Genomic DNA, 27,802 nt, shown 5'->3' with positions numbered 1-27,802 from the left:
AAAGAGAGTGCTAGTTTAGTGAGGTGCTGCTTTTTGCATGCTGTATAGAAGGGTTCAATCTTGATCTTCAAAAATGGCCACTTTTAATGAAAAGAAGACATGCAGCCAACGGATGGAAAATTTTAGCCGCTTTCTATGGAATCCTGACACATCAGAATTTATGGGAAGAGCGCCAATCAAATGGGGTATATTACTTTTCACGTTTCTAACTAGCTAATTTTAGCAGAAATATAATTATTATTTTTTTTTTATTTTTTATCAATTTTCAGTATACAAAAAAGAACAGAAAGTGACAAAAACAACAGGCTATTTTTATTATTTTATATTATCTGAGCAGATCAGTCTGCTTCGAATGTCTGGGCAATAGAAAATATTCATGTTTTCCATTCTTTTTATGGTCTACATCTCTATCAGGTGGTATAGTGACATACATGTCCTATATAGTATCCTTATCATCATGCCTTCATATTTCAGTAAAAAGGAAAAGACGGTAGATACACCTGTAACCTCAAGCACTAAACAGTATTTAAATATGGAAAAACATGTTTAAATCTGAAAATATTTAAAAACACAAAGTAGCCAAAACTTTTTTTGTTTGTTTGGGATAGCATGTGGAAGGGTTATTTGGTGGTCTGTGTTCTTCTATGGAGATATTCTATTATTTCCCGTCACAACAGGAAGTGTGAGGAAATCTCCCAATTGGGAGGATTTCCCATATTAGACACCCAACATTTCTCTATCCTGAAAGATTTCAATGGCCTCTTGCTCTTATGCAAAATAAAAGGAGAGTGGGAATAGGACCCAAGGTGTACTTACCTTCAGTGAAGGAAAAGGAACAAACTGTGATTTAACCTGATATAACTTTATTAGAACAATCAGTAGAAAAACATTTTAATCATTGAAAGGAAAGCATAAACAATAGGAAATTGCATAAACTGACAACGTTGTCACTTAAAAACGTGCCCATGAGCTCAGCCATATCTCAGTCATCCACACGTGTCAATCATCTCAAGTCATTAAGTGTGACTTAATATATAATGTTTACATGTGTTTAGGCGAGGTGAGTTCCGGGAAACCTTGGTAGCACAAGTCAATACCTGTATTGTGCTTAACCATGGACCTCCAGACTCCCTATATGCCTATAGAGCTGCTGCATTAAGTCTTTACAATGTTGAAGAAAGCATTGGTTATCTCAGAGAAATAAATGCAATTCTGGCTAGAAAGTATTCCTGATAGTTAGTGAACTGGACAGGTTTGATTTCTGGATGTAGCACTGTCAATCATAGAGATAATATATAAAAAAAAAATGCAGCACACTATGATGCAAGCATGCGACTTGAGTCAAGGAGAAACAATAGATCCACAACAAGCCTGTTTGTCATTCAGCACCATCTTTCCATGAAACATTAAAGATAGCACCGCATATAGTTAGGATAGGAAAATATAGTCAGCTGAGTCAAAACACAGAGCCTCCAAAAAAAAAAAAAATGTTCAGGCTGTGATTGCTTGCTGGATATACCAGTTGAAAAGAGACTCACTGTTTAGATGATATTAGATTGGTCCTCAATTGCAGCAACAAGGTGGTGAATCCAAAGTCCTTTGCAGGGGTCCACAGGTGTGCAGGATGCGAATCTCTGTATTCCTAGTCCTGGTGACACGCACAGGATGTTATCCACTCCAAACCAGCATGTGGCCGCCTGGCCATTTACTTCCAGTTTTCGGTTGTTTGTGGATTTCCAGTTTGCGGAGATAGGATGAGGGCTAAAGAGTGATGAAAAGCCCAGGTTGGCTATCGGCAGAGGGCATGTGTAGGCACTTAGTCATTTATCCAATATATTTTGTTTTTTTTTCCTACAGTGATTACCATGACATACAGACTGCAATAAAAACTTGACAGGGAGTCTAACTCTTTCACACTCCATTAGAAACTAAGACAAAACATTTAGTCTTTACATACATTATAATTTAATTAATTAAGAAATAAATACCTGTTACTGAATTCTGAGTTTTGCGATTCACATTCAACGAATGGTTCAATGCGTCTGTCATTCAGGAAGAGTTTATAAAAAGTGTTATATAACATAGTTAACATAAATTGCAGTTAGTTTGTGGCAATATTGCAGGTCCTCATCTGATGAAAAATATTAATTGATATTATTTTGAAAATAATAATTCAAAGGATTAGAATCAGTTATTAGCCAAGGTAAGGATCATACAATGATAACACATTTTTTTGTATTCTCTTTACAGTGTACATTGTTTCTTACTATATAGCATTTTACATTATTATGATTGGAATATTCGCTCTTTCCATCTACTCCCTGATGAAAACCATCAGCCCTTACGAACCATTTTATCAGGACCAAATAAAGTCACCAGGTAATTGATCAATCTTAGTCACGCTGTTCATACCAAGTATCTCTTTAAAGGTTTTGCTAGTTGTTACACTTCATTGTAGTTTGAAGTTGGTGTGCAGAAGCAATTCTTGCATGATGAAAGAGCTATTGAGAATAAAGGCAAAAGGAATATCAGCCTGGATCCAGTGTCAATAGCATAAGTCACCCAAACTGTCAATTGAATGCTGATATAGAAATAAAAATAATTTGAGGAATTTAACTAGATTTTATTTAGAGAAATATTTTTAGCATTTTAGATTTCACTTGTGCATGGTTCCAGAGTATACCTCTACTCTTCAGGACCAGTGCTGGCACCTTCCAGCACTGGTCCTGAATTTGAATGTCAAAAGACATGAAAACAAAGTATGTGCAGTGTATGGTTATGTAATTCCCATACAGTTCCCAGCTTCAGTTTGGAGTAGGGAGCATGGGAAAGATTCATTTCTAGCTGTTTGGAGGCTGAAGATGGGAGCAGCTTATCTTTGAGCACTGCAGCTAGTGTCTAATTTACAGAAAGTCTGACACTTCAGGCTTGTTTCATAGTTCCATACAGTTAGGCCTCATGCACAGTGGATGTTATGAAAAAGCCAGTAGTGTTAGCTGTAGAAAGCTGTAGCTGTAGAATGAGTTTTGCAGCATTTTTGCAGTAGCGTTTTTTAGCGTTTGCATTGTTTTAGCAAAACTATACTTCTACAAAAGCTTATGGTTTTAACCACCTCAATGCAAGGCACTTTCACCCCCTTCCTACCCAAACCATTTTTCAGCTTTCAGCGCTGTCGCACTTTGAATGACAATTGCGCGGTCATGTTACACTGTACCCAAATAAAATTTTTATCATTTTTTCCCCACAAATAGAGCTTTCTTTTAGTGGTATTTGATCACCTCTGCGGTTTTTATTTATTGTGCTATAAACAAAAGAAGAGGGACAAGTTTGAAAAAACACAATATTTTTTACTTTTTGCTATAATAAATATCCAATTTTTTTTTTTTTTTTAACTATTTTTTTCCTCAGTTTAGGCCGATACATATTCTTCTACATACTTTTGGTACTTTTGGTTAAAAAAAAAATCGCAATAAGCGTATATTGATTGGTTTGCGCAAAAGTTATAGCGTCTACAAAATAGGGGATTGATTTATAGCATTTTTATTATTTTTTTTTTTTACTAGTCATGGCGGCGATCTGCGATTTTTATCATGACTGCGATATTGCGACGGACATATCGGACACTTTTGACACATTTTTGGGACCATTCACATTTATACAGCGATCAGTGCTATAAAAATGTAGTGATTACTGTATAAATGTGACTGGCAGGGAAGGCGTTAACACTAGGGGGTGATCGAGGGGTTAATGTGTGTCCTAGGGAGGTGATTCCAACTGTGGGGGGAGGGGACTGACTGGGGGAGGTGACCGATCGCTGTCCCTATGTACAAGGGACACACATCGGTCTCCTCTCCTCTCTGACAGGACATGGATCTGTGTTTACATACACAGATCCACGGTCCTGCTCGGTTGCTGGGCAATCGCGGGTGCCCGGCAGACATTGCGGCCGCCGGGCACGCCCATCCGGTCCTGAGTCCCGCGCGCGCCCCCTAGTGGCTCGGAAAGGCGGTCACGTCATATGACGTCCTCCCAGAATGAGAGCTGCCTCGTCCCGCCGTCATATGACAGTGGGCGGCCAGCTACTGGTTAAAAATGCTGATAAACGCTGAATAGCCATGTTATTCAGCATTTAATGTGGATATAAACCAGATTCCTGAAATTTGAGCGGGGCATATATATCTGTAGTGTTTTCTTATCTATCTTCTCCTGCTCCGTTCTTCTGTTATCATCCTGATAACATCTGACAAGTTCTCCGTCACATGTGATAAAAGCAGCCTGAGTTTTGTGTTGGGGAGGATGCTTTAAATAGATTAGCAGAGTGCTGAACTATTCAGCAAACAGTTCTGAAAGTCTCTACCTATGAGGAGAGGGGGTGTGTGCCTTTCCTCCATTCAGCTGTCTTGGCTATATGCCCAGGCTTCACTGCAGTACTGAACAGGAAGAGAAAATCTCCTAACATGTTAGGAACTTTCTAAAGAATATATAACGCTGAAGACAGCAGATATGCATGTAAAACTTATGTAGCCAAATTTGTTTCATCCCTGTGTATCACCTGAGGCTGTTCACTTCACTGGGTATATGTGAGGGTTTACATCCACTTTAAGCTTTTATCAGAGATAGAGAGTTTTTACAGCTAAAAAACTCTTAAAGCCCAGTTTGGGGTTTTTTTTCCAGCCAGAAAACGCCCCTGACAGAAAACACTGATAATAGCCTATGTGTGCATGGACACATAGGATAACATGCTGGAAAGTTCACTGGTTGCAGAAAAAAACGCCAGAAGCCAAAAGCAGCAGCTGTAAAAATGTCCAGTTTGCATGAGGCCTTAGGCTGTATGGGGCCCTAGGATTTCTAATAGCAGCCCTGTGAGGCTGTTTGTAGAAAGTGCATTGCAGCATAGGGCTCGGAATGTATTGAATACAAAAGGTCAGTTTAACAGACAGCCAACTCATTTTTCAGAAACAGGTGAGCAGCAGTGGTTCCTTTATCTTTAGGAAAGGTTTATTTTATGCTGAACAAAAATGTAAAAACAAGTAACATTGAAATATGTGCTGGCTGCTTATGTCCCTGCTTCTTCGAAAAGTATCACAATCCTTGCCACTCTCAACCCTATACTTCTTTTTGTTTGGTTTAGCAAACAGAAAGAGGTGTACCATCCACCAACAATTTATACATATACATTTAAATGTGTATTTCTTTGTTACAGGTGTGACAATGAGGCCAGATGTATATAGCGATGATGCCATAGTGTTATATTATAACATGTCCAACAAAGCAACATATGAATCATCTGTGAAGGCTCTGATCCAGTTTCTTGAGCGTATGTAACTTATTTATTAGCACTTTTTCAAAGTAAGGTTTATGGTTTCATCTGCACAATACTGTGTCACTGTCTAGTAGTGTACTTCCTATACCTAAACTGGAAAATAAATGTGGGATATTACTCACAGCTATTGATTGAAAACCAACTGTAAACCTAAAGCAGTAGTAAACGAAAAAAAACAACTTGTCCTCCTGTAAGACAATGTTATAATGTGCTTGTATGCATCACATATGAGCACATTATGGGAAACTTACCTTAAAACGAAGCCCTCCAGTGGTGCTCTGTCACCACTGACAGGGCTTCCATCTTCACCTGGTCTTTCTTTCGGGTTTGTGGGCTCCGGTCCTTTGAATGGAGGATCCGCAATGACGTCACTCCCGCGCATGCACGCAGGAGTCACTGTTTACGGCACAGGACTCTGAGGGAACGGCACGGATATGCCGTTCCTTTAGAACGCATGCGCTGGTGACGTCACCAGCAGCTTTACAAGTATATATATATATATATATATATATATATATATATATATATATCCTAAACGGTGCACGTTTTTCCATATTTAAATACAGTATTTGCAGTGCTTAGAGGTAAGTCTCATTATAGGCTTATCTGTACTACCATTTTAAAGTGGTTGTAAACCTCAGACATGAAATATGAACAAAGTACATAGCTCTATAGTGTGTACTTGTCTCAATTAAGAGCACCAAGGGTCATTTCTGTTTGCTGCTTCATTCCTCTGCTAACAGCATGATTCACTTGTGACAAGTTTTCCTAATACCAAGAGAAAAACAGGTGAAAGGAGAGGGACCTACAGCAGATTAAAAGCCTGCCTGTGTGAAGGGTGTGTGTCTCCTTCCTCCAATAAGCTCTTAGAGCTCTCCTCACTGAGCTTTGCAGAGTGTGACTTCAGCTCTCCATCCTCTTTTTTTCTAACAGCTCAGACAAGCTTTATAACTGGACTTTGAATAGATGTAGAGAAGTGAAGACTGCAAATAAACAGGTAAAACGTATGAGGGAAGATTTGTTTCATCTCTGTGTATCACCTGAGGCCAGTCACTTCCTGGATATATGTTAGGGTTTACAACCACTTTAAAGGGAACTATTGTTTATTTAATATTTTGCAGATATACACGTGAAAGAAGTCAGTGTAGATTGTGCATCAATGTATGTTAATTAAAGAGTATGTAAACCCAACATTTCATATTCATGCTTTGTGCCTGCTGTAATATGTACTTGTATGAAAAGTATCCTATTCTCTTTGTAGTGCTTCCTTTGTGTGAGGTCCCTGGTGTTCCTGCCAGTCCCTTTGCTTTCCTATTAAAACTGACCGCACTGGGCATGAGAGGACAGTGTGGTCAGTTCTCTAGCTGTGCTGAGAACTCGGCCTGCTCTCCTGCAATGAGACTTGTCCTAACATGCCCCCTGCACAGCCATTCACTGAGAAGATCAGTGTACTGCTGTTTCTCCTCTCTCAGCTCTTATGCAGCTGAGAACAGAGGGAATGTGATCACCTATAAAAAAGGTATTTATAATGTTTTTTTTTTATATCTACACACACAGTTCTGCCTTTCATTTATATTTTAAACAGAATGAGATATTTTACAAGGTGAGGGTTTACATACACTTTAACTAAAAGTCTTGTTTCTGTGTATAGGTTGTAAATATTTGTGTACATATGGCAGCCATATTTTATCCTATTTGCTCGTTACTCATTGAAAACAATAGATCCTCTGCAGCAATTTTTGACAGATAAAGAGCATGTGATCTCTGTGTGTGTTATAGGAAACAGCAGTTTTTTGTTCATGGCAAGCAAACGTTTTTTTTTTTTTCTTTTTTACATACTGTACACCTTGTTAATTAACATAAAGAGTAAACATTAAGGTACAGTTTTTAAAGCTCTTAGCTTGTAAACGCGAGTCAGGTATAGCAAGGATTTTAAAAGCATGTGCAAAGAAGCTAAAAATACCTATTAATTCCATATGTTTAAGTACAGTACACAGACTGGATATTCATAGACCTTGGGTTATAGGCTGCTACCTTCAGGTGACTGGACACTGCCAAACAATTTGCTGGGAAGGCTCCCTGGGTGTACTCCTGTGACCCCACCCCACTCTGTAAGTCCTCAGTTTTTCAGCAAAAAATTTCTAACAGAGGGGACTGTACTTCGAAATATGGAATTTACAGGGAAGTCAAAATGTCCTCCTTAATCATACAGTACAGGACACAGGCTGGATAGTCATAGACCCTGGGACATTCACAAGCAATGAGTGAGAGTCCGGGCAACAATTAGGCAAACAGAACTGTGGCAACAGGCCAAATAACAATAAGGATCAACAGACCCAACTTCAAAGTACTGCAAGAACCTAACGGATGAAATTTGCATCTGCAGAGCCTAGATAACCAACTGGTAAAACTTGGAGAAGGTATGAATAGAAAACAAAGCAGAGGCCTTACAAATCTAGGCAAGAGATGGATGATTTCAGAAAGCTTTGAAAATTCCAAATGATATGGTGATGTGAGCACATATAGGTACTGGAGGTGCCTTGTCTTTGAGAGCATAAGCCCTCACAAGAAGTTGTCTTATCTACCAAGCAATAGTGGACTTAGAAGCAGGCTGTCCTTTACGGGACCCTGTCTTCAATACAAAGAGGAAATCTGTTTTACAGATAGAGACGTGGCTGTCGGTTAGTCTCTAGCAGCTCTGACCATGTCCAAACAATGGAGGGTCTTGGGTGCAAGACCACTTTATCTGTATGGAGGATTAGGAAAGTCACTAATTAAGAAACACGTCTGACAGGCATAATAGCCACCAAAAAGGCCACTTTGCAGGAGAGATCATCCATGGGGAGTTCCCCAATGGGTCCAAATGAGCTTCTTCAGGACAAAGAGAACAAAATTGAGATTCTAAGGAAGCACAGTGTGCTGTAATGAGGGTTAGGGATGAGCTTTATGTTCGGGTCGAACATGAGTTTGATACGAACATTGGCTGTTCAATCGTTCGTCGAAATACGATCATTATGGGCGTTCGCGCCAAATTCGAGCGGCGCGTCACGCCCAGTGGCGTAGCGTGGGTTGTCAGCACCCGGGGCAAGGCAAGTAATTTGCGCCCCCCCAACCTGCGGACTTTTAGCACTCCCAGAGTCCTGTCCCTTCCCTTCCTACAATAGTACTAACCAACCTGATTCCTATACTGACCACTACACTCTACTGTCCACTACACTGACCACTATACTACACTGACTACTATGCTGTCCACTACATTATACTGCTCACTACACTGACCGCTATACTGTCCACTACACTATACTGACCTCTATACTGTCCACTACACTATCCACTATACTGACCACTACACTGTCCACTATACTTTACTGTCCACTATACTTACCACTGCACTATACTGACCACTATACTGTCCACTACACTGACCACTATACTGTCCACTACACTATACTGCCCACTACACTGACCACTATACTATACTGCCCACTACACTATACGGTCCACTATACTGCCCACTACACTATACTGCCCACTACACTATACCACTAAACTGCCCACTACACTATACTGACCACTACACTGTCCACTATACTTTACTGTCCGCTATACTTACCACTGCACTATACTGACCACTATACTGTCCACTACACTGACCACTATACTGTCCACTATACTATACTGCCCACTACACTATACGGTCCACTATACTGCCCACTACACTATACCACTAAACTGCCCACTACACTATACTGACCACTATACTGCCCACTACACTATACTGTCCACTATACTGATCTCTATACTGTCCACTATACTGATCTCTATACTGTCCACTACACTATACTGCCCACTATACTGTCCACTACACTATACTGTCCACTACACTGACCACTATACCGTCCACTACACTACCCACTACACTATCCACTATACTGACCTCTATACTGTCCACTACACTATCCACTACACTGCCCACTATACTGTCCACTACACTATACTGCCCACTACACTGACCACTATACTGTCCACTACACTATACTGCCCCCTACACTGACCGCTATACTGTCCACTACACTATACTGTCCACTACACTGACCACTATACTGTCCACTACACTATACGGTCCACTATACTGCCCACTACACTATACTGCCCACTTTACTGTCCACTACACTATACTGCCCACTACACTATACCACTATACTGCCCACTACACTATACTGACCACTATACTGTCCACTACACTGACCGCTATACTGCCCACTACACTATACTGACCACTATATTGTCCACTACACTATACTGTCCACTATACTGACCTCTATACTATACTGTCCACTACACTATATTGACCACTATACTGCCCACTACACTATACTGTCCACTGCACTATGCTATCCACTATACTGACCACTATATGGTCCACTACACTATATTGTCCACTACACTGACCACTAAACTACACTGTCCACTATACTGCACTGACTACTTTACTGTCCACTACACTATCCTACCTACAGTATTCCTATACTGACCACTACACTGCATGACTCTAGCTGCTCTTCTACTCACTCTCTCTGGCTGGGTGCTCCCTCTTCCCAGACTGTGTCCCGCCCCCCCCCCCCCCCCGGGCCAGCAACACGACTCTCATCACGAGGGAGTCTTACCTTTTCTTCTTTGTTTCCCATCGGTCCGGAGGGGAGCAGGAGGAGGAGACAGCGGCGCTCACAATCTTTTTGTGTCCCCCGCGCTCCGCCATGTTCAGTCTCCGGCGCCTTGTGATTGGGTGTATGGGGTCATGTGCGGTGGTGGGGCTGGCCTGTTAACGCTCGCGCTTGCTCCTGGAGTCCCGCCTCCGCACATGACCCCATTTACCCAATCACAGGGTGCCAAAGACTGAACATGTGCAGAGGCGGGACTCCAGGATGTACCGCGATCATGGATAGGCCAGCCGCGCCGCCGCACATGACCCCATACGGCCAATCACAGGGCGCCGGAGACTGAACATGGCGGCCAGAGTGCGGGGACACCGGGCAGTGAATTTAGGAGGAGGCAGCCAGTAGTCACACACTGGCACGGAATTGCGCCCCCCCTAAATGTTGCGCCCAGGGCCACGGCCCCCTCCGCACCCCCCACGCTACGCCACTGGTCACGCCCCATAATGCACTGCGACGTCGCAGTGCATTGCTGTCTGATTATTGGCCAAGCATGCACTATGACCCGCATGCTTTGGCCAATCACAGTGCTGTCAGCAAAGAGAGCCATAATTGGCCAAAGGCAGGGTGCTTTTGGCCAATTATGGCTCAGGGGGTTAAATCCACACCCCACACTATATAAGGCCGCCTGCACATCGGCCCTGTGTAGTGTGTTGCTGGCATTGATCGAGAGTGTCATTTCATTTAGATTGAGCAGGCAGGCAATTCAGTTAGCTGCAGTGTATTTAATATATATATATATATACATACAGTCAGTCTCGTATATATATACAGTGGGGACGGAAACTATTCAGACCCCCTTAGATTTTTCACTCTTTGTTATATTGTAGCCATTTGCTAAAATCATTTAAGTTCATTTTTTTTCCTCATTAATGTACACACAGCACCCCATATTGACAGAAAAACACGAATTGTTGACATTTTTGCAGATACATTAAAAAAGAAAAACTGAAATATCACATGGTTCTAAGTATTCAGACCCTTTGCTCAGTATTTAGTAGAAGCACCCTTTTGATTTAATACAGACATGAGTCTTTTTGGGAAAGATGCAACAAGTTTTTCACACCTGAATTTGGGGATCCTCTGCCATTCCTCCTTGCAGATCCTCTCCAGTTCTGTCAGGTTGGATGGTAAACGTTGGTGGACAGCCATTTTTAGGTCACTCCAGAGATGCCCAATTGGGTTTAAGTCAGGGCTCTGGCTGGGCCATTCAAGAACAGTCACGGAGTTGTTGTGAAGCCACTCCTTCGTTATTTTAGCTGTATGCTTAGGGTCACTGTCTTGTTGGAAGGTAAACCTTCGGCCCAGTCTGAGGTCCTGAGCACTCTGGAGAAGGTTTTCTTCCAGGATATCCCTGCAGGCCATTCCTGGTGTACTTTTTCTAGTAAACTTCAGGCGGTGTTTTGCTAATAAAATTTTACAGTACATCTGGAAGGCCGCCAAGGAGAGGCAGATGCTCACAGGCCACTAAAAGAGGGCAAGCAGGCTCTGTGTCTACAGCCAACAGTGCTGGTCGTGGACATGGTGCATCCTCAGCACGTGGCCGTGGGGCACGCTTGTCCTTTTTTCGACAGCTGGCCGTGTTGATCCACAACATGCAGAAGAGTTGGTAGAGTGGATAACTAAGCCGTCCTCATCCTTCTCATCCTGTCACCCAGGCTCAGAGTAGTTTGCTTGCCAATACAGCTGCCAAAGTGGCCTATTCCATTGGCTCAATGTCATCAGTCACTCCTTCCCTAGCCCCACCATCATGCACGGAGGATTCCCCCGAACTGTTAGACCACAGTGTCAGGTACATGCTGCAGGAGGATGCGCAGCATTTTGAAGGCTCCGATGATGGTACCCAAGTTGAGGAAGGCAGTAACATGAGCCCAGAGAGAGGGGGCGCCCAAGAATGACAAGAAACTGGCAGTCATGTCCCCCCAGCTGCAGCATACTGCCAGGAGGGAGGGGATGATGAGGTCACTGACTCTACGTGGGTGCCTAATAGAAGAGAGGAGAAGGAAGAGGCACATCTCCAACGAGGCAGGATGCCCTCCAGGGGCCAGCTTAAGGGCAGCCACCCTACTGCATCACACCGCAGAGCTCCGCATGTGCAGGACGCTGCTGACTCCCCGTGTATTTTAAAAAGTTCTTTGGTGTGGGCCTTTTTTGATACGTGTGCAGCAGATCGCACCGATGCTGTTTGCAACATATGTTATCAAGCATGGCCAAAACAGCAGCCGCTTGGGCACAACATGCTGGACCAGACATATGTCGACCTCCCATTTAGTCCATTGGCAACTGTACGTAAAAGACCCACACCAAAGAACAAGGCGGACCTCTCCTTGCTCCTCATCAGCTGGGATCTCCACCCCCACTATACCTTCAGTCCTCTCAGAAACCTGCACTGAGAGGAATGAAGGTGTAGAATTAGGTGTGCCAAGTACTTGCGGTCAATCTGCTATCGCTACACCAACATCCGACTGTAGCAGGTAAATTTCCCTACCCCAGTTGCTAAACCGTCGAAAGAAATTCAGTCCCAGCCATCCACATGCTCAGCGGCTGAATGCTAGCTTGGCTAAATTGCTAGCACTCCAACTGCTGCCTTTTCAGCTGGTAGACTCTGCCCCCTTTCGTGAATTTGTGGAATGTGCGGTACAGTGGTGGCAGGTTCCCAAATGCCATTTCTTTTCACGGAAGGCCATTCCGGCTCTCTACCGGCATGTGGAAGGCAATGTCTTGGCCTCATTGGACAGGGCGGTCAGCGGTAAGGTGCATATTACCGCTGACTAAGGATGAGCTCCGGCATGTTCGCATGCGGAATGTGCCGAGCCCACCAGGAAGTCGGTACGGCGCAGCACTAATCACAATCAGTGAGACATTTCCCGATGTGTGGCTGCAGAGATCGGGAAATGTCTCCCTACCTGTGATTAGCGCTGCACCGTGCCGACTTCCTGGCGGGCTCGGCACGTTCAGCATGCGAACACGCCGGAGCTCATCCTTACCGCTGACTCATGGTCCAGCAGGCATGGACAGGGACGTTACACCTTTCTTTCATGGTGCACTGGGTAAATCTGCTGGCAGCTGGGAAGGATGCAGGACAGGGTGCAGTATTGTTGGAGCTTGTTCTGCCACCACGCCTCCAAAATGCTAGTAGTGGTGATTCTGCCACACCTCCACCCCCTCCTCTTCCTCTATGGCCTCTTCCTCTGCAGATTTCTCCTCGGAACCAGCGGTGCTCCGTAGGCATTCAAGGGGCTACACAAGCACTCAGGCAAAAAGATGCCATGTGGTGCTTGAGTTGGTCTGCTTAGGAGACAGGAGCCACACTGGGGCAGAGATTCTGTCAGCTCTGCAGAGGTGTTTGACGCCATGCCAGCTTCAGCCAGGAATGGTGGTTTGCGACAATGGCACCAACCTCCTCTCCGCCCTCCGACAGGGACACTTGACCCATGTTCCCTGTTTGGCTCACGTCCTTAATTTGGTGGTGCAGCGGTTCTTGTGCAGGTACCTGGGCTTACAGGATCTCCTGAGGCAGGCCAGGAAAGTCTGTGGGCATTTCTGCCGGTCATATGCCAGTGCTCGGCTGGCTGACCTTCAAAAGGCATGCAACCTGCCCAAGAACTGCCTCATTTGTGACATGCCCACCAGGTGGAACTCAACGTTGGCAATGCTGCAGTGGCTGCACATGCAGCAGAGGGCCATCAATGAGTACCTGTGTGAGTATGGCAGCAGGACAGGGTCAGGGGAGCTAGGCTTTTTTTCGCCATGCCAGTGGCTACTGATCAAGGATGCATGCCCTGTCCTGTCACCATTTGAGGAGGCCACGAGGATGGTAAGCAGTGACAGTGCATGCAGCAGTGATACTGACCCTCTTGTCTTCTTGTTGGAGCACACGCTTCATGGAATAAAGGAGAGGGCACTTGAGGCAGAACAGAGGGAGGAAGAGGAGGACTTCCTTACCTCTCAAGGCCCCCTTTATCCAGAGTGTATTCCTGCAGGCCCGCCGATCATACAGGAAGAGGAGGAGGAGGAGGATGAGGATTGTGTCAGCATGGAAGTGGAGCCTGGCACTCAGCATCATCAGCAGTCTTCAAGGGATCGTTTTCAGTCCCCAGAAACCCATGGAATTGTACCTGGCTTGGAGGAGGTGGCTGTGGATCATGTCATCCTTAGTGACCCAGAGGACTCCGGATCTAATGCCTCAGCAAACCTTCGCTGCATGGCCTCCCTGATCCCGCAAAGCCTGCGAAAGGACCCTTGGATTTGTGGTATCAAGAAGAGGGATCATTACTGGCTGGCAACCCTTCTTGATCCATGTTACAAGGGTAAGGTTGCGGAATTTATCCAGCCTTCGCAGAGGGAGCAGAGGATGAAACATCTTCAGGAGGCCTTGCAGAAAGGTTTGTGCAATGCGTTTCCAGAGTCTGGGAGGTTACAATTTCCTGGTCCTCCTGGACAACGTGTTGCTGAGGCTCCGGTCAGTCACAGAAGGAGCGGTGGAGAAGGTGGCGTCTGACTGATGCGTTCAGACAATTCTTTAGTCCGCATCCCCAAGGTCTGATCGGTTCCAGCAACCATCGCCAGCATCTAATTTACACGGTGCAGGAATACCTAGGAGCAAGATCAGACTTGGAGACCTTTCCAACCGAAAATCCACTGGGTTACTGGGTCTTGAGGATGGATCACTGGCCAGAGCTTGCACAATATGCAATTAAACTACTGGCCTGTCCTGCATCCAGCGTTCTTTATGAATGCACATTCAGTGCTGCAGGAGGCTTTGTAACCGATCGCAGAGTGCGCCTGTCCACAGACTCAGTTGATCGGCTCACCTTCATAAAAATGAATCAGTCTTGGATCACCAGCTACCAAGCATCTGATGCTGATGTAACCGATTAATTTTTCTACGAATGTGAGATCCCTTGAAGACTGCCTATGCAGAGTGACTATCCTATTCCTCCTCAGTGTTCATGTTGATAGCTTCTAAGAACATTTTTGTTTCAGGGCACCAACACCAGTGCCTAAGGCCCAATTTTTCTGCCCCTGTTTAACAGGGGCGTATAAGTATAATTTTTGCTGTAATATTTCGTAGCAGGGCTTGTTCTTGCGCTCAACTAGAGTATCTGTGAGGGGTTGCAGTGTTGTGGCACCACCACCAGTGCCTAAGACTCAATTTTTCTGCCCCTGCTTAACAGGGGCATGTAATTACAATTTTTGCTGTACTATTTCACAGCAGGCCTCGTTCCTGCGCTCAACTAGAGTTGCAGGGTTGCAGGGTTGTGGCACTACTACCAGTGCCTAAGGCCCATTTTTTCAGCCCTGGTTTAACAGGGGCGTGTAATTACAATTTTTGCTGTAATATTTCACAGCGGGGCTCATTCTTGCGCTCAACTAGAGTATCTGTGAGAGGTTGCAGTGTTGTGGCACCATCACCATTGCCTAAGGCCCAATTTTTCTGCCCCTGTTTAACAGGGGCATGTAAATACAATATTTGCTCTAATATTTCACAGCAGGGTTCGTTCCTGCGCTCAACAGAATCTGTGAGGGGTTACAGTGTTGTGGCACCACCACCACTGCCTAAGATCCAATTTTTCTGCCCCTGTTTAACAGGGATGTGTAATTACAATTTTGACAGGGGAAAGCACCCCTCACAGGACCCACATACCCCAAGGGTCTTACACAGGAGCCCACTAATATGGGATTGCTGTTTGGACATTGATCCTTCCGGCATACAGCCGGCATGCAATTGGTTCTTTTGAACGTTTTTCTTCCATAGTTGGCTCATCTACTATACCTCCTGATACCAGTAACTCTACGTATACACTAGTTCTACATAACCCGGGTCTGGCATTTAGAAAATCACAGTATTTAACCCTAGGGGCTATGGGTGCTATCTGAACACAGAGTAATTCCTTTTGGAATTCACGTATGTACAGAATATCCACAGCTCTCTAACCCCTGATGAAGGTACTAGGAATAGCGGAAACGCATCGGGTATCGGGGTACATTACCCCTGTGGGAGTACATCTATTTTTTCTCACCCTATACATATTCTCAGTTTTGATTGTGTATATACTATGGAATGATTTTCTAGTCTGTATGTTTCTGTATGTTATAGACTCTTTCACGTATTTTTTAACCATATTAATAAAATTTATATTTTTATACTTAAAGAGTTGGTGGCCTGTTAAAGTCCGAAACATAGGGGGATTTATTTTTCTATGGTTCATTTTGATAGGGATGAGACCACCACACTCTGTATTTGCTATGATGGAAGCCCCCCTCGTTTTGCCTATTTTGATCTAATAATTCACAGCAGCCTGTTTCTTCGCCCACCAAGAGTAACTGTGAGGGCTTACAGTGTTCTGGCACCACCACCACACCACCAAAGGCCCAATTTTTATGCCCCTGTTCAACAGGGGCATGTAATTACAATTCTTGATATAATATTTCACAGCAGGGCCCATTCCAGCTCCTACCAAGAGTAACTGTGAGGGCTTACAGTGTTCTGGTATCACCAACACCTAAGGCCCAATTTTCTGCAGAGTATATAGGGCAGGCCGTATAGTATATACAGGCGGGCCCCTACTTTCAAACATCCGTCTTACAAACGACTCCTACTTACAAATGGAGGGAGACAACAGGAAGTGAGAGAAAATCTACCCCTAGGAAGGGAAATTCTCTCCTGTAAGAGTTAATATGGGAAAAAGGTGTCTCCACTGATGCTTTATCACCAATCCTTGTTTCCCTAATAACCCAAAATTTTCAAAATCCAATTGTCATTGGGACAGAAAGTGAGGTGAAATCTTCTGAACAGGGGCACAGACAGCAAAATAAATGTTACAGGGGTGATAACCCTTCCTTATATTATCCAAAAAGCTTAAAAATAGTTTTTTTGGCTGGAACTACACTTACAAAATGTACCTGTTTCAAATTACATACAGATTCAACTCAAGAACAAACATACAGTCCCTGTCTTGTTTGGACCGCCTGTATACTGCTGTTCAGAGTATATAGGGCCTATATTCTTTTTTTAATTTGGGTGCGGGGTTCCCCTTAATATCCATACAAGACCCAAAGGGCCTGGTAATGGGCTGGGGGGGTCCCCTTGCCATTTTTCTCAATAATTTTCATCCATATTGCCGGGACCCGACATTACATTACAGCTGCAAGCAGTTTTAAATTACTTTTGTTCCTTTATAAATGTCATTTTCTGCAGGGACTGTTCTAAACACGGGAGACACGCGCCACTTTACAGGCATACTATAGTCACCCCCCAGGTACGATATTTAAAGGAATATTTCACTTTTATTTTTTCACTTTAAGCATTGTTAAAAACACTGCTCATGAAAAAACGGCCGTTTTCAAAACTTTTTTTGCATTGATACATGTCCCCTGGGGCAGGACCCGGGTCCCCAAACACTTTTTGGGACAACAACTTGCATATTAGCCTTTAAAATTCGCACTTTTGATTTTTCACGTTCGTGTCCCATAGACTTTAACGGTGTTCGAATGTTCGCACGAACTTTCGGTCCGTTCACATGTTCTGCCGCTAACCGAACCGGGGGGGTGTTCGGCTCATCCCTATAATGAGGGTCTGGTCTGTGAGACATGTTGAATAAAGATTCTAACAAGGGAAAGCAAAGTCAAAGTTTTCTGGAATAGAATGGATAAGGCCTAAGTATATCACCTAAGAGTACTTAAGGCCAAATTCTTGTCAAGTCCTGCTTGTAGGAAGACCAGAATGTGAAGTAGAGGGGAATCTCTGGGGTTAAAAAGCTCGTGTTCACACCAAGCAAAAAATGTTTTCCAGGTATGATAGAACATTTATCGCTAAGTGGCCTTTCAGGCTCTGATTAAGGGTGGAAAGACAGTCAGATATACCCCATGCCCTTTAAGACCTGGGTTTCAATAGTGATGCCATTAAAACAGGTAGCTGAAAAGCAGGACGTTATAGGGGGCCTAGGGACACTAGATCAGGCCTGTTTGGAAGAGTGGTTGTAAAAGTGTGAGATGTGGTGTGATGTAAAACCTGGTCATCCCCAAAGCATGGAAGAATTTTTACCTTCAAGTTTGAAAGTTTAAACACCTAATAAGCAAATAAGCTCAAACACGTTCCCAGCTTTCTGTTGATTTCACAAAGCGAATACCAGGGAGTACGTAAATAAGTGTATTTCAAGTAATGAAGGTACTGAGTCTCATATTCGCTGTAAAGCTACAGTATCCAATGATCAAAAGAACCTGTCTAACCTTTTCATGTTGCTGGTCCTTATATGGGTCCAGGCTTTATATAATGGTGTCTATACAACCGGAGGGGTCCTAAGGGTCTGGAAATCATAGGAATGGACCATGACCCTGGATTTATATACCACCCTGCAGCTAACTACACTCATTGCAGTCAGTGCCAAGGCGAGTGCCCAACTAGGATCCAGTGCCCAAAGGCACACTACAGTGTGAGGTCCGGGTACAGTTCCCATAGTATTACCAAGGGTACACCAGTCCAGATACACTGCTTCTATTTTTATAGTAGAAGGCACTACAGAGTTGATTGAAGAATCAAAATTAAAATAAAGGTAAAATAAAGAAACGTGGTTAATCACAAAAAACGCCTCTATAAGGGAGAAGAGGTCCATCACCTAAGGACACTAGCAAAAAACAAGGACTCCCAAAGTGGGGTGTGGTTATAGGAGTATGCCTTGGGTGAGTGTTCAGTAAAGCTTTTGCCAGTGTCCAATCACCTGAAGGTAGTAGCCTATCACACGTGGTCTATGAATATCTATCCGGTGTCCTGTACTGTAAGATTAAGATTGCACCTTTTTTATAAGTCCTTAAAGTACCCTTCATCCTAAATCTATGGCAAATTTTGCTAAAGCCTGCTAAAAGATAGTAAAATGCTTGGTAATGGTATTCTGAATCTGATGCCTTTAGGAGATCAACAATATAACCATGTGTTTAGGGTCATAGTGTGTTTTGTATTTGCAGTGTATAATACAATTTTGACTTTTTTGCTCTGAATTTACAGCATACAACACAACAACACAGCAAAAAATTAACAAAAATTGTACTGGTGTCACTGATGTGGCAGCTTTCTTGTCCACCTCTGGTCGCTCAAAGCATGCATGCCAGTTTTTGGAATCAGAGCTTGGAGACTGTGCCTATAATCCTGATGATAAAGACCCTTTTGGATTTCAAAAAGGACAACCATGCATTTTTTTAAGAATCAACAGGGTAAGAACTTGAAACATTTCCTATCATTATTGTGCAATATACAATTGCTCATACTGAATATACATTTTTCATTTTGTACAGGCAGAAACTAAACTAGTTATTGCCTTCAGATAATGCTATTAAAATACATCCAGATCTTTAAAGGGATGGCACGACTCTTTTACAAGCTGACCTCTACATATATAAACATACATCATGATAAACACATCCATGATTTTAAATCCCAAATTCAGACTCTGCAATCCCCCCTTCCCCCAACTGATGTAATGACATCAGCACCATTCTTAGATCATCACATTCTGAGTGCAGGGCACTGTGGTGACACTACCTAAAGCAGGTTCATGATGCCCTGCAATCACAAGATATCCTTGTTTTTCTGGGTCGAAAGACACTGGGCATTATCGTGTGGTAAAAAGGAAGGAGGGACAGTGCCAGAGGGAAGGTAAGTATTTTCACAATTTTTTTAAATTGCTGTGGAACCTTTATAAAATGGCCTGTCTTTGCACTTTCACAGACTGATCACATTAAAGCCCAAACACAAAATCTGGGAGGCTTCTGAAGTTCAATAATGTTGAAACTTAGCAACAGTAAAACATGTTGTTACATAATCTAATATTTTTTATTTCAGATAGTACATTTTGTACCTCGGAATCACTCAACTCCAACAGTTAAGTGCTTACCAAAGGTTTGTAATTTTCTAATTAAATTATGTCTACATGTGCCAAAGATCAGAGATTGCTTTCTGGCAGCATAGGGAAATGGTATTAGGCTGGAAACGAATCATTGAAGTATATGAAAGTATAGCAAGTGTTAGCCCCTGGTGAGAGGTACCAATTAAACTGCATCTATTGCCAAAACTTTTTTTTTAAAATAAAGTAGGGAAGGACTGGTAACACTATCATGCTTTTATTGCTCTTTGTTTTCCCACTCTAATTGTCCTGGTGATTATTGTCAAAGCAATAGGAAATCCAACATTTTTAATTTCTTCAAGGTAAATCTAATGATAGCTGTCTATAACAGGAATTTCCCTCATCTTCTAGAGATTTTCTCTCCTTTTTTTGTATCTGTAAAAAAAACTGACAGTGGTCGTTTCCTAGCTTAAGCCTGGTACACAGGGGTAGATTATCAGCTGGTTCAACAGAAACCAGCCGACATTCGTCCCGTGTGTAGACCAGCCTATCCGACAGAAGCTGGCTGAATGCCTGGCTTCTGTGGAACAGGCATACTGGAAAACCAGCATCCGATCAGTGCTGGCAGCCAATGGCTGTGTGCGCTGACCAGTGTGTTCTAGTGGGGAGCAGTCCCCCTGTCAGAACATAATAGCTCAGCGGGGAGATGGTCATATGAACATTAGATAGTACAGTGAGCCCCTTCCCAGCGCCTCAGTTTTTTTTTAGTTCAGTCCGCTGGGTTGAATGAAAAAAAAACCCGATAGTGTGTACTAAGCAGCTTTACTCCACTAAAAAGTAAATAAATTATGTTTTGGCTATACATACACTTTAAATGCCTGTTTGCACTGGATACTTAGCTATGCAATTTGTCAAAATTATATTATACAATATGGCTTGCAATTCTTTAAAAAAAGTTGTGTATACTTTTAAAACACAGACCAAAGAAGAACCCTGGGAGGTAAAATATTATCCAGAGGATGCATCCTTTAACTTGCAGTATTTCCCATACTATGGAAAAAAAGCTCAGGTAACACCTTTCATAACTACATTAATGTCTTTGACTTTCTTTAACTTGTCGATATTACTACAGAAATGTTTGCTCCTTTTTAGCCAACCTTCATCAACCCAGTGGTGGCAGCGAAGTTGGTGAATGTTCCACACAATAAATTGATTGAAGTCGTGTGTACAGTTCATGCTGACGGAATTATTACAGACAATATTCATGATCCGTATGAAGGAAAAGTGACATTCAAACTTAATATACAAGGTTAAAGTACCCTTCGTGATAAGACTGGAAGGTATGATTAGAGTGACAGTTTTTCATAAAGTACGTGATATGAAAGGTGAAAATCAAATATTATTGTTTGCTGACCATAACAGCAGAAGATAGGACAAGGTGACCAGTTCATTATCAGTATATTCAAGTTTAAATCAGCTAGGACTGATGGCATTAAAGGAAACCTGAATTGACAGAAATATGTTGGCTCCCACTGAAGACATGTCCCTTTAAAAAGCTAGCTCCCTGGCTGTCTTTCCTGATCCTGAGCTACTGACCTAAATCAAGTATGCAAATCTGAAGTTGTGACTTCATTTGTTGCATGCTTGCTCTAAGTAACTTAGGAACTACTGAAGCTAGAGACAACCAGGCAATTAGCATTTTAAGAAAGAGGCCAGCAATGGAAAGTTGAATTTCTCTAAATACAGGCCACTTTTATTCTGTTTTTATCAAAAGATTCAATTAAAATTACAGTGAGTCCAGTATGTTTTACATAAGAAAGCCTACAATTGAACAAAAACAAGACAAAAACTAAGATTTGTTTCCAATTAATTTTCTTCTGAGAGCTGTCAGATCATTTCCACCGATGCGATTGTCACCTTGACCTATGAACTCTATCCTTACATATTCACCAAATAGAAAGAACATTCTGAGCAAAAGACAATTTGTTAAAAGGTATTGTCAGTTCAAGTAGAAAATATTTTGTATCAGTATGGTTTCATTATACAAGGAATATGCATGAACTGAAAGTCATATTGTTTCATATTTGGACAGCAAAGTAGTAATTTCCAGGAGCACTGTGCTGCTGTGACTGCTGAATGCTTTTTAATTTTTGTTCCTTAACTTTATATTAAAGTGGAACTCCAGGCACAATAAAAAGTACATGGCATAGTTATCTCCCTTCCTAACCACATTGGCTCACACAGCAGGAAAAAATAAAGAATTTAAAATTCTGATCTTCTTGTATTAAGTTGGGGTCCCATGGTGCTTCGGTTTTGCCGTTTGATGTTCAAATTTCATCTTGGTATGGTAGGATCATTTCTATCTCAGTATGTCCCATGCATGTGATGTTGTTGCCGTCATTTACTTGTATACTCTCTCTGTCAGAACAGAAGTCTCAGGTTGAGTATTAGGTTGTAAGGCCAGTCTATCTCCTGCCTGAGCTTTAGCACTAAACTGACACTCAGTGGTCATATAACAAAGGTTCTGTCAGGATTAGATATAAGAAATTAAAACACTTTTTTCTTTACTCTCCCCAAAAAGCCCAGATAGTGTATTTCATTAGGCTGCACTATTTAACAACTGAAGATATAAAGGGCACCCATTTTTTTTTTCAAATTAAGGGCTAGTGGTGCCTTCATGCAAGGTCTGCTTGAGGGCCAGTTCACACCTGAATCACACAGGAACATAGTCCGTGTTCCTGCAATCTTGACACCTGCAATCTTGACAGTAGCAGGGATGTGAAACTGCCTATTACAGATTATATGTTTGCGTCATCATAGATTTATTGTAAAGATACTATTTAGTGGACCATACCTAACTAAAATGTTTTCTCAATTTCCACAGATTCATCCTGCTAAAGAAGAAGGATTCTGCTAATAGTGGTCATCTCTGTGCTCTGGTTTTGCCTGCGACAAAAAATTAGCTCATCAAATACACTGTCATTTAACAAGTTAGGAGAAAAGAACCATGCGATGATCTACATATTCCTTTTAGACATATACTGATATATATGAGATTTAAATAAATGATTATATTAAAATTTCCATTGACAGTTAAATCAAACATTTCTACTCTACACTGCCCGTAGCGATTATTCAAGTAGGATAAAAAATGGTATTTGATTGACTTTTGTGGTAACACCCTTTTACTTTGCTTCAGTTTTTAAAAACCAGCCCAGCCTTCTTGAGTCATATTTATTTTTTTACAGTTAATGCTTACTACTTAGAAGCAAAATATGTTTAACCTGCGGTTAATACACCTTTACACGTTAAATAGGAGGCCCTATATATCCTGACAATGTTTTAAGATATGGTCAGCATTGCTAAGCTTAGATAAGGCTTTGTTTTGTCTTTAAATTTCTTTGTCTTCTTTCACCTCTGTTATGAATTAACACCTTTATATTACTTTTTAATACTGACCTTATATGCCCGCATTTCTCTGTTCCACCACACTCAGACTACAGGCCTGCAGGAACAATGTATATGAAGTCACACTAAGACAAAGATTAATACGCCACTCGTTTATTTCCGGGTATGGCACATTATTAAATACAGTATACAAACACGATATGGCCAGGGCTGTTCACCCATGGTTTACCACCATAGGACAAACTCCCTTTACATGGGGTGTGTTCTAGATCCCCAAACATATTCTCCAAATAAAGACATTTCTTCTTAATATATGTGTTAATATAGTTATTTACTTGTTAATACAAAAACTTACTTTTTACAGTAAGGGGACTGTTACGTAAATATGTTCCAGGCTTATTGCCAGCATTGTGGATAAACTGTAAAAGCTTATAGCAAGTTCCCATTTCTATAGAACTCTTGTGTAAACTGCAATATAATATCCTAAACTTAAAGAAGTCTTCTCGACTAATGTTTAAAAAAAACACAAATCAATGCAAATGTTTAAGGGGTATTTACAATATCCTTTCAATGTACATAGATTTATCAATACACTATCATGTGTTTAATGTAATTATATATATGTGTGTAAACTATCTAACCCGCTTATTTGCTGGAGGCGCTCTCTGCTGCACTTCACAGGAAAAACACTCACCAACTTTCTATTCAAAGAGCAGAGGTGAAAATGCTGCTTCATTGGCCAGTGAGCTGTCTAGAGGCAAAGTGTGACACCTGCCTGGCTATGCATTGTGGCAAAAGTGTGAAAATCAGAGTTGCAAATCTTTTGACAGGTGTAGCACCACATATGCTTATTTTATCTATGTATTTAAGGTTTGCTTGACAATAGTTTGAATGAGAAACTGTGCTAATAGAATGTTGTGCACCAAATATATAAAAGTAACTCTAAATAATATAACTAAAATAAAAGCATACTTTGTATACCATCAAAAATATATAGCTACTGGTCTTCTTGTTTGCTCATTTGGTGCCAAAGCAGCTTGCAAAACGCCTACGCCACTTACAGCTTACAGCTCCTTAAAGCATATGTGTGCATCGACACAAAGAATAACATGAAGAAGTGTTTTTAAGCTGTAAAATAAAAATATGGACGCCCCTGCAGCTCTAAAATCATCCAGTGTGCATGAGGCCTTATTGTTAGACAACCAACTTTATTCCTCCAGTTTTATTTAATCACCCCGTTTCCTAGTGGCTATACATTCAGCTCATAGAGGATTCAGATTACATATTACGAAAACACACTGGTGAGACATTTGTAAAAAACGGAACAAAAGGAATAGTATTGTCCAGATTTCTAAAGACCAGGAACTGAAGTGGAAAATTATACTGTTGTTCCAAGTTCTTTGACATTTAAATGTATTGTCTGCATTGAAGAACAGTTTTAGTTACAATTGAAAAAATTTCCAATACTCAAATAGTAGAACTTTACATATAACAACTTGATAAAAAAAAATAATGTTCCTAGGAAGGAACATACATTCCACATTAATAAATAATTATGCTATCAAAATTAGTGTGTGCTGTAAATTGCTCTCAGCATTGCTCCAGTTTCTTTTTGCTAGAGGCTACCATTTTGCTGAAGCCCAAAGCCCCGGCAGTAAATCATAAAGTGGAACTAAACCCATTGATTTAACGGTTTAAAAAAAACTCCTGGAATGGCGGGATCACAGTTGTGTCCTCAACCAAACTGTCAAACCATAAAATGGCTAGCGTTGTAACTTTTAGGCCTCATGCACACTGGACGTTATAAAAACACCAGTAGCTTTAACTGTAGAATGCCGCAAACAGCCGATAGCCGTGTTTTTTAAAGTTAGATCTAGAGCAGTTTTTACAGCTGAAAAACTCTTCAAACACAGTAGTTCTGAGTTCTTTTTTCCAGCCTGAAAGAGCGACTGCCAAACTTCGCTGATAACAGCCTATGTGTGCATGGACACATAGGATAACATACTGGAAGTTTACTGGCTGAAGCTGAAATAAAAAAAAAGCCTGAACATCCACCTGGTAAAGCTTGAACAGAAGACCAGGTGGTAGCTTTGCAAATTTGGGAAACAGCTGCCTGATGCCAAAAAGCCCACAAAGCACTCACAGATCTAGTACTGTTCAACTTCACAGGAAAGGGTGCAACCTAATCCTTTTAAATGTATCCATGGTCAAATTATAAAATCATATCTTCATTTCCACATTGTACTTTAATTATTTAATCCCATCAATCTGAATGATCTTGAAGTTTGTAAACTTACTTTGTGAGGATACTTACAACATTTACTTCCTTGAATTCTAGGACATGTATTTACTATGCCTTGTAAATAAGTACTCATGTGTCACAGGATTTACCGAGCCTGCCTTCTGAACTACAGAGGGCAGAGTTTCAGGAAGAAGGATCAGTACTCAACCTTTGTGGAGTAGGACTGTGGGGTGGTCTGGTGAGCCAAGCTGTTCTACTACCATTGATGACTGCATTTTTGCCGCTGTCAGATCATCTTTACTTCGTTGGTGTCATGCAAGGTGTGGTGCCCACCCTGTCACCATGGTCTGGTTCTCACCGGGGTGACCCTCTATTGTCGGTTTGCAGCTAGCACAGGAGCTAAAAGAAAAAATTGGGCATGGTGGGTTCACTGACGCTGATGCCTTTTGATAAAGAGACAGTTGGCAAATCAAAACATATTGATGTTATTACCCAGGGTGAAAAACCAAAGCAGCTTCCTTACACTTTTGGGTACTGGCTGTAGTACTTTCAGTGCCTATGCAGGGGTGCTCTTTGAAATTTTCTGGAATTATGCCCTTCCCTATTTGGTTTTGTATATTTCTTTTGGGGGCCTACAAAATATATGGAGGGCAGTGCTGGTTTAATTATGATACCCAGTTTATCCAAAAAATGGCTGCCCGGAAAGAACTGCATTTTAACTGCCAAGATGGTAGTCTTTGATTTTACTCATGTGTCTGTATAGGCAGACTTCCTTGCAGTTACCTGCTGGTGCTCCCACTATGCTCAGCAGTATCCAAAAAAGGCTTCTGCAGGGCTGTTTTACAAGAACCACTGTAAGTGGTACACTGCATGTCGCTTTAAACACAAGTGTTTCATTTGCATTGCCCAGCAGTCTGCTGTTTCCTAAAGGGGAAATTGCCACCCGCCAAAGTTGGTTCCAAGGCTGACCTTCCTAAGTCAGAGGACACCAGTGAACATCCCAAGGATGTTGCATTCGCTAGATTAGCACCCCCTCGGTAGGGAGGCTATAATCTTACAAGAGGGATTTGATTTGTGCCATTGAAAGAGACTATGTCTGCCAATTTAAAAGCATCACTACAGTTTGACTCAGTAGCAGCCGATAAAACTGAAAAAGAATTAGAATTGGGTCACATGGCAGGCCCATTTGATCTGCCTCCCTATCACAACTTGCAGGTTTCTTCACTTGGTGTGGTATCCAGAAAAGAACAAGGAAAATTTTGATGTATGAACCACCTTTCTTTCCATGCAAGCTCCTAGGTTAACAATATTGATCAGGAGGAATACCAGGTCCAAAATACCTCTTTTAATACAGTACTTTGCTGAGGTCTCTGTGTGATTCTGCCCTTTTGGTAAAGGCTGACATTGATTCTGCCTTTCGCCTCCTTCCTGTTGACCCTGACTGTATTCATGTTTTGGGTTGTTTCTTCCAAGGTAGCTATTATATGGATATGTGTCTGCCAGCAAGTTGCGCTATCTCTTACTACTACTTTGTATTGTTTAGCAGTTTTCTTAAAGTGGGTGTTAATTTAGTCCCCTGGTCTGCACTCTTTGTTTTTTTCTGGGTGATTTTTTTTATTGGTCTTGCAGACAGTGACTATTGTCAATGTCTCTTGCCCTTATCCCAGGAGGTTTGCTATCAACTGGGTATCCCAATATCTACCAGCAAAGCAGAAGGTCCTGTCTAAGTTATGACCTTTTTGGGCATTGAGATTGACACTCTGGAGATGGTCTTCTGATTTCCTGTGGATAAATTGGCAAAGCTTCTGTCCTTGGTTACATTTGCAAAGGATGCCAGGATGCCCCAACAGCAGTCTTTTGGGGCACCTAGTTTTCACATACAGAAGGGGACATTGATGGGTACCTTGCCGATTTTGAACGTCAATGTGCCCTACACCGGGTGCCCACAGAGGAATGGGTTACCATTTTGTCTGGGAAATTGTCCGGCCGGGCCAGTGAAGCGTTCAGGGCCATCCCAGACAAGGATATTATGAACTATGGGCTAGTAAAAGAAGCACTTTTGGCCAGGTATGCCGTCACACCGGAGGCGGTTCCGAGAGACGAGCAAACAGACTGGAGGCTCATATACCGAGTGGGCATGCCGCCTACACCACACTGGGTCGCTGGATGCCAAGCTGTATCCGGGGAAGAGGTGCTGCAGCTGTTCCTGCTGGAGCACTACTTTGACAAGCTGTCCCCAGAAGCAAGAGAGTGGGTCCGGGACCGAAAACCTTTC

General features: G+C 42.3%; 1 protein-coding gene across 1 annotated transcript; it reads left to right on the top strand.

Annotated features, from left to right (window-relative positions):
- On the top strand, positions 1-23,595 carry ATP4B (ATPase H+/K+ transporting subunit beta). The gene is made up of 8 exons (XM_073614562.1): positions 1-185; positions 2,251-2,379; positions 5,204-5,317; positions 19,043-19,248; positions 19,877-19,933; positions 20,857-20,946; positions 21,030-21,217; positions 22,762-23,595. Exons 1-7 carry the CDS (start codon positions 74-76, stop codon positions 21,189-21,191), a joined length of 870 nt encoding a protein of 289 aa, XP_073470663.1. The 5' UTR covers positions 1-73; the 3' UTR covers positions 21,192-21,217; positions 22,762-23,595.
- The last annotated feature ends 4,207 nt before the right edge of the window (positions 23,596-27,802 follow it).

Source organism: Aquarana catesbeiana, linkage group LG02 (genome assembly GCF_042186555.1).
Source record: "Aquarana catesbeiana isolate 2022-GZ linkage group LG02, ASM4218655v1, whole genome shotgun sequence".
In the NCBI taxonomy this organism is placed as follows: Eukaryota; Metazoa; Chordata; class Amphibia; order Anura; family Ranidae; genus Aquarana; species Aquarana catesbeiana.
The sequence above is the reverse complement of the archived record's forward strand: the minus strand, read 5'-3'. Positions and strand labels throughout refer to the sequence as shown.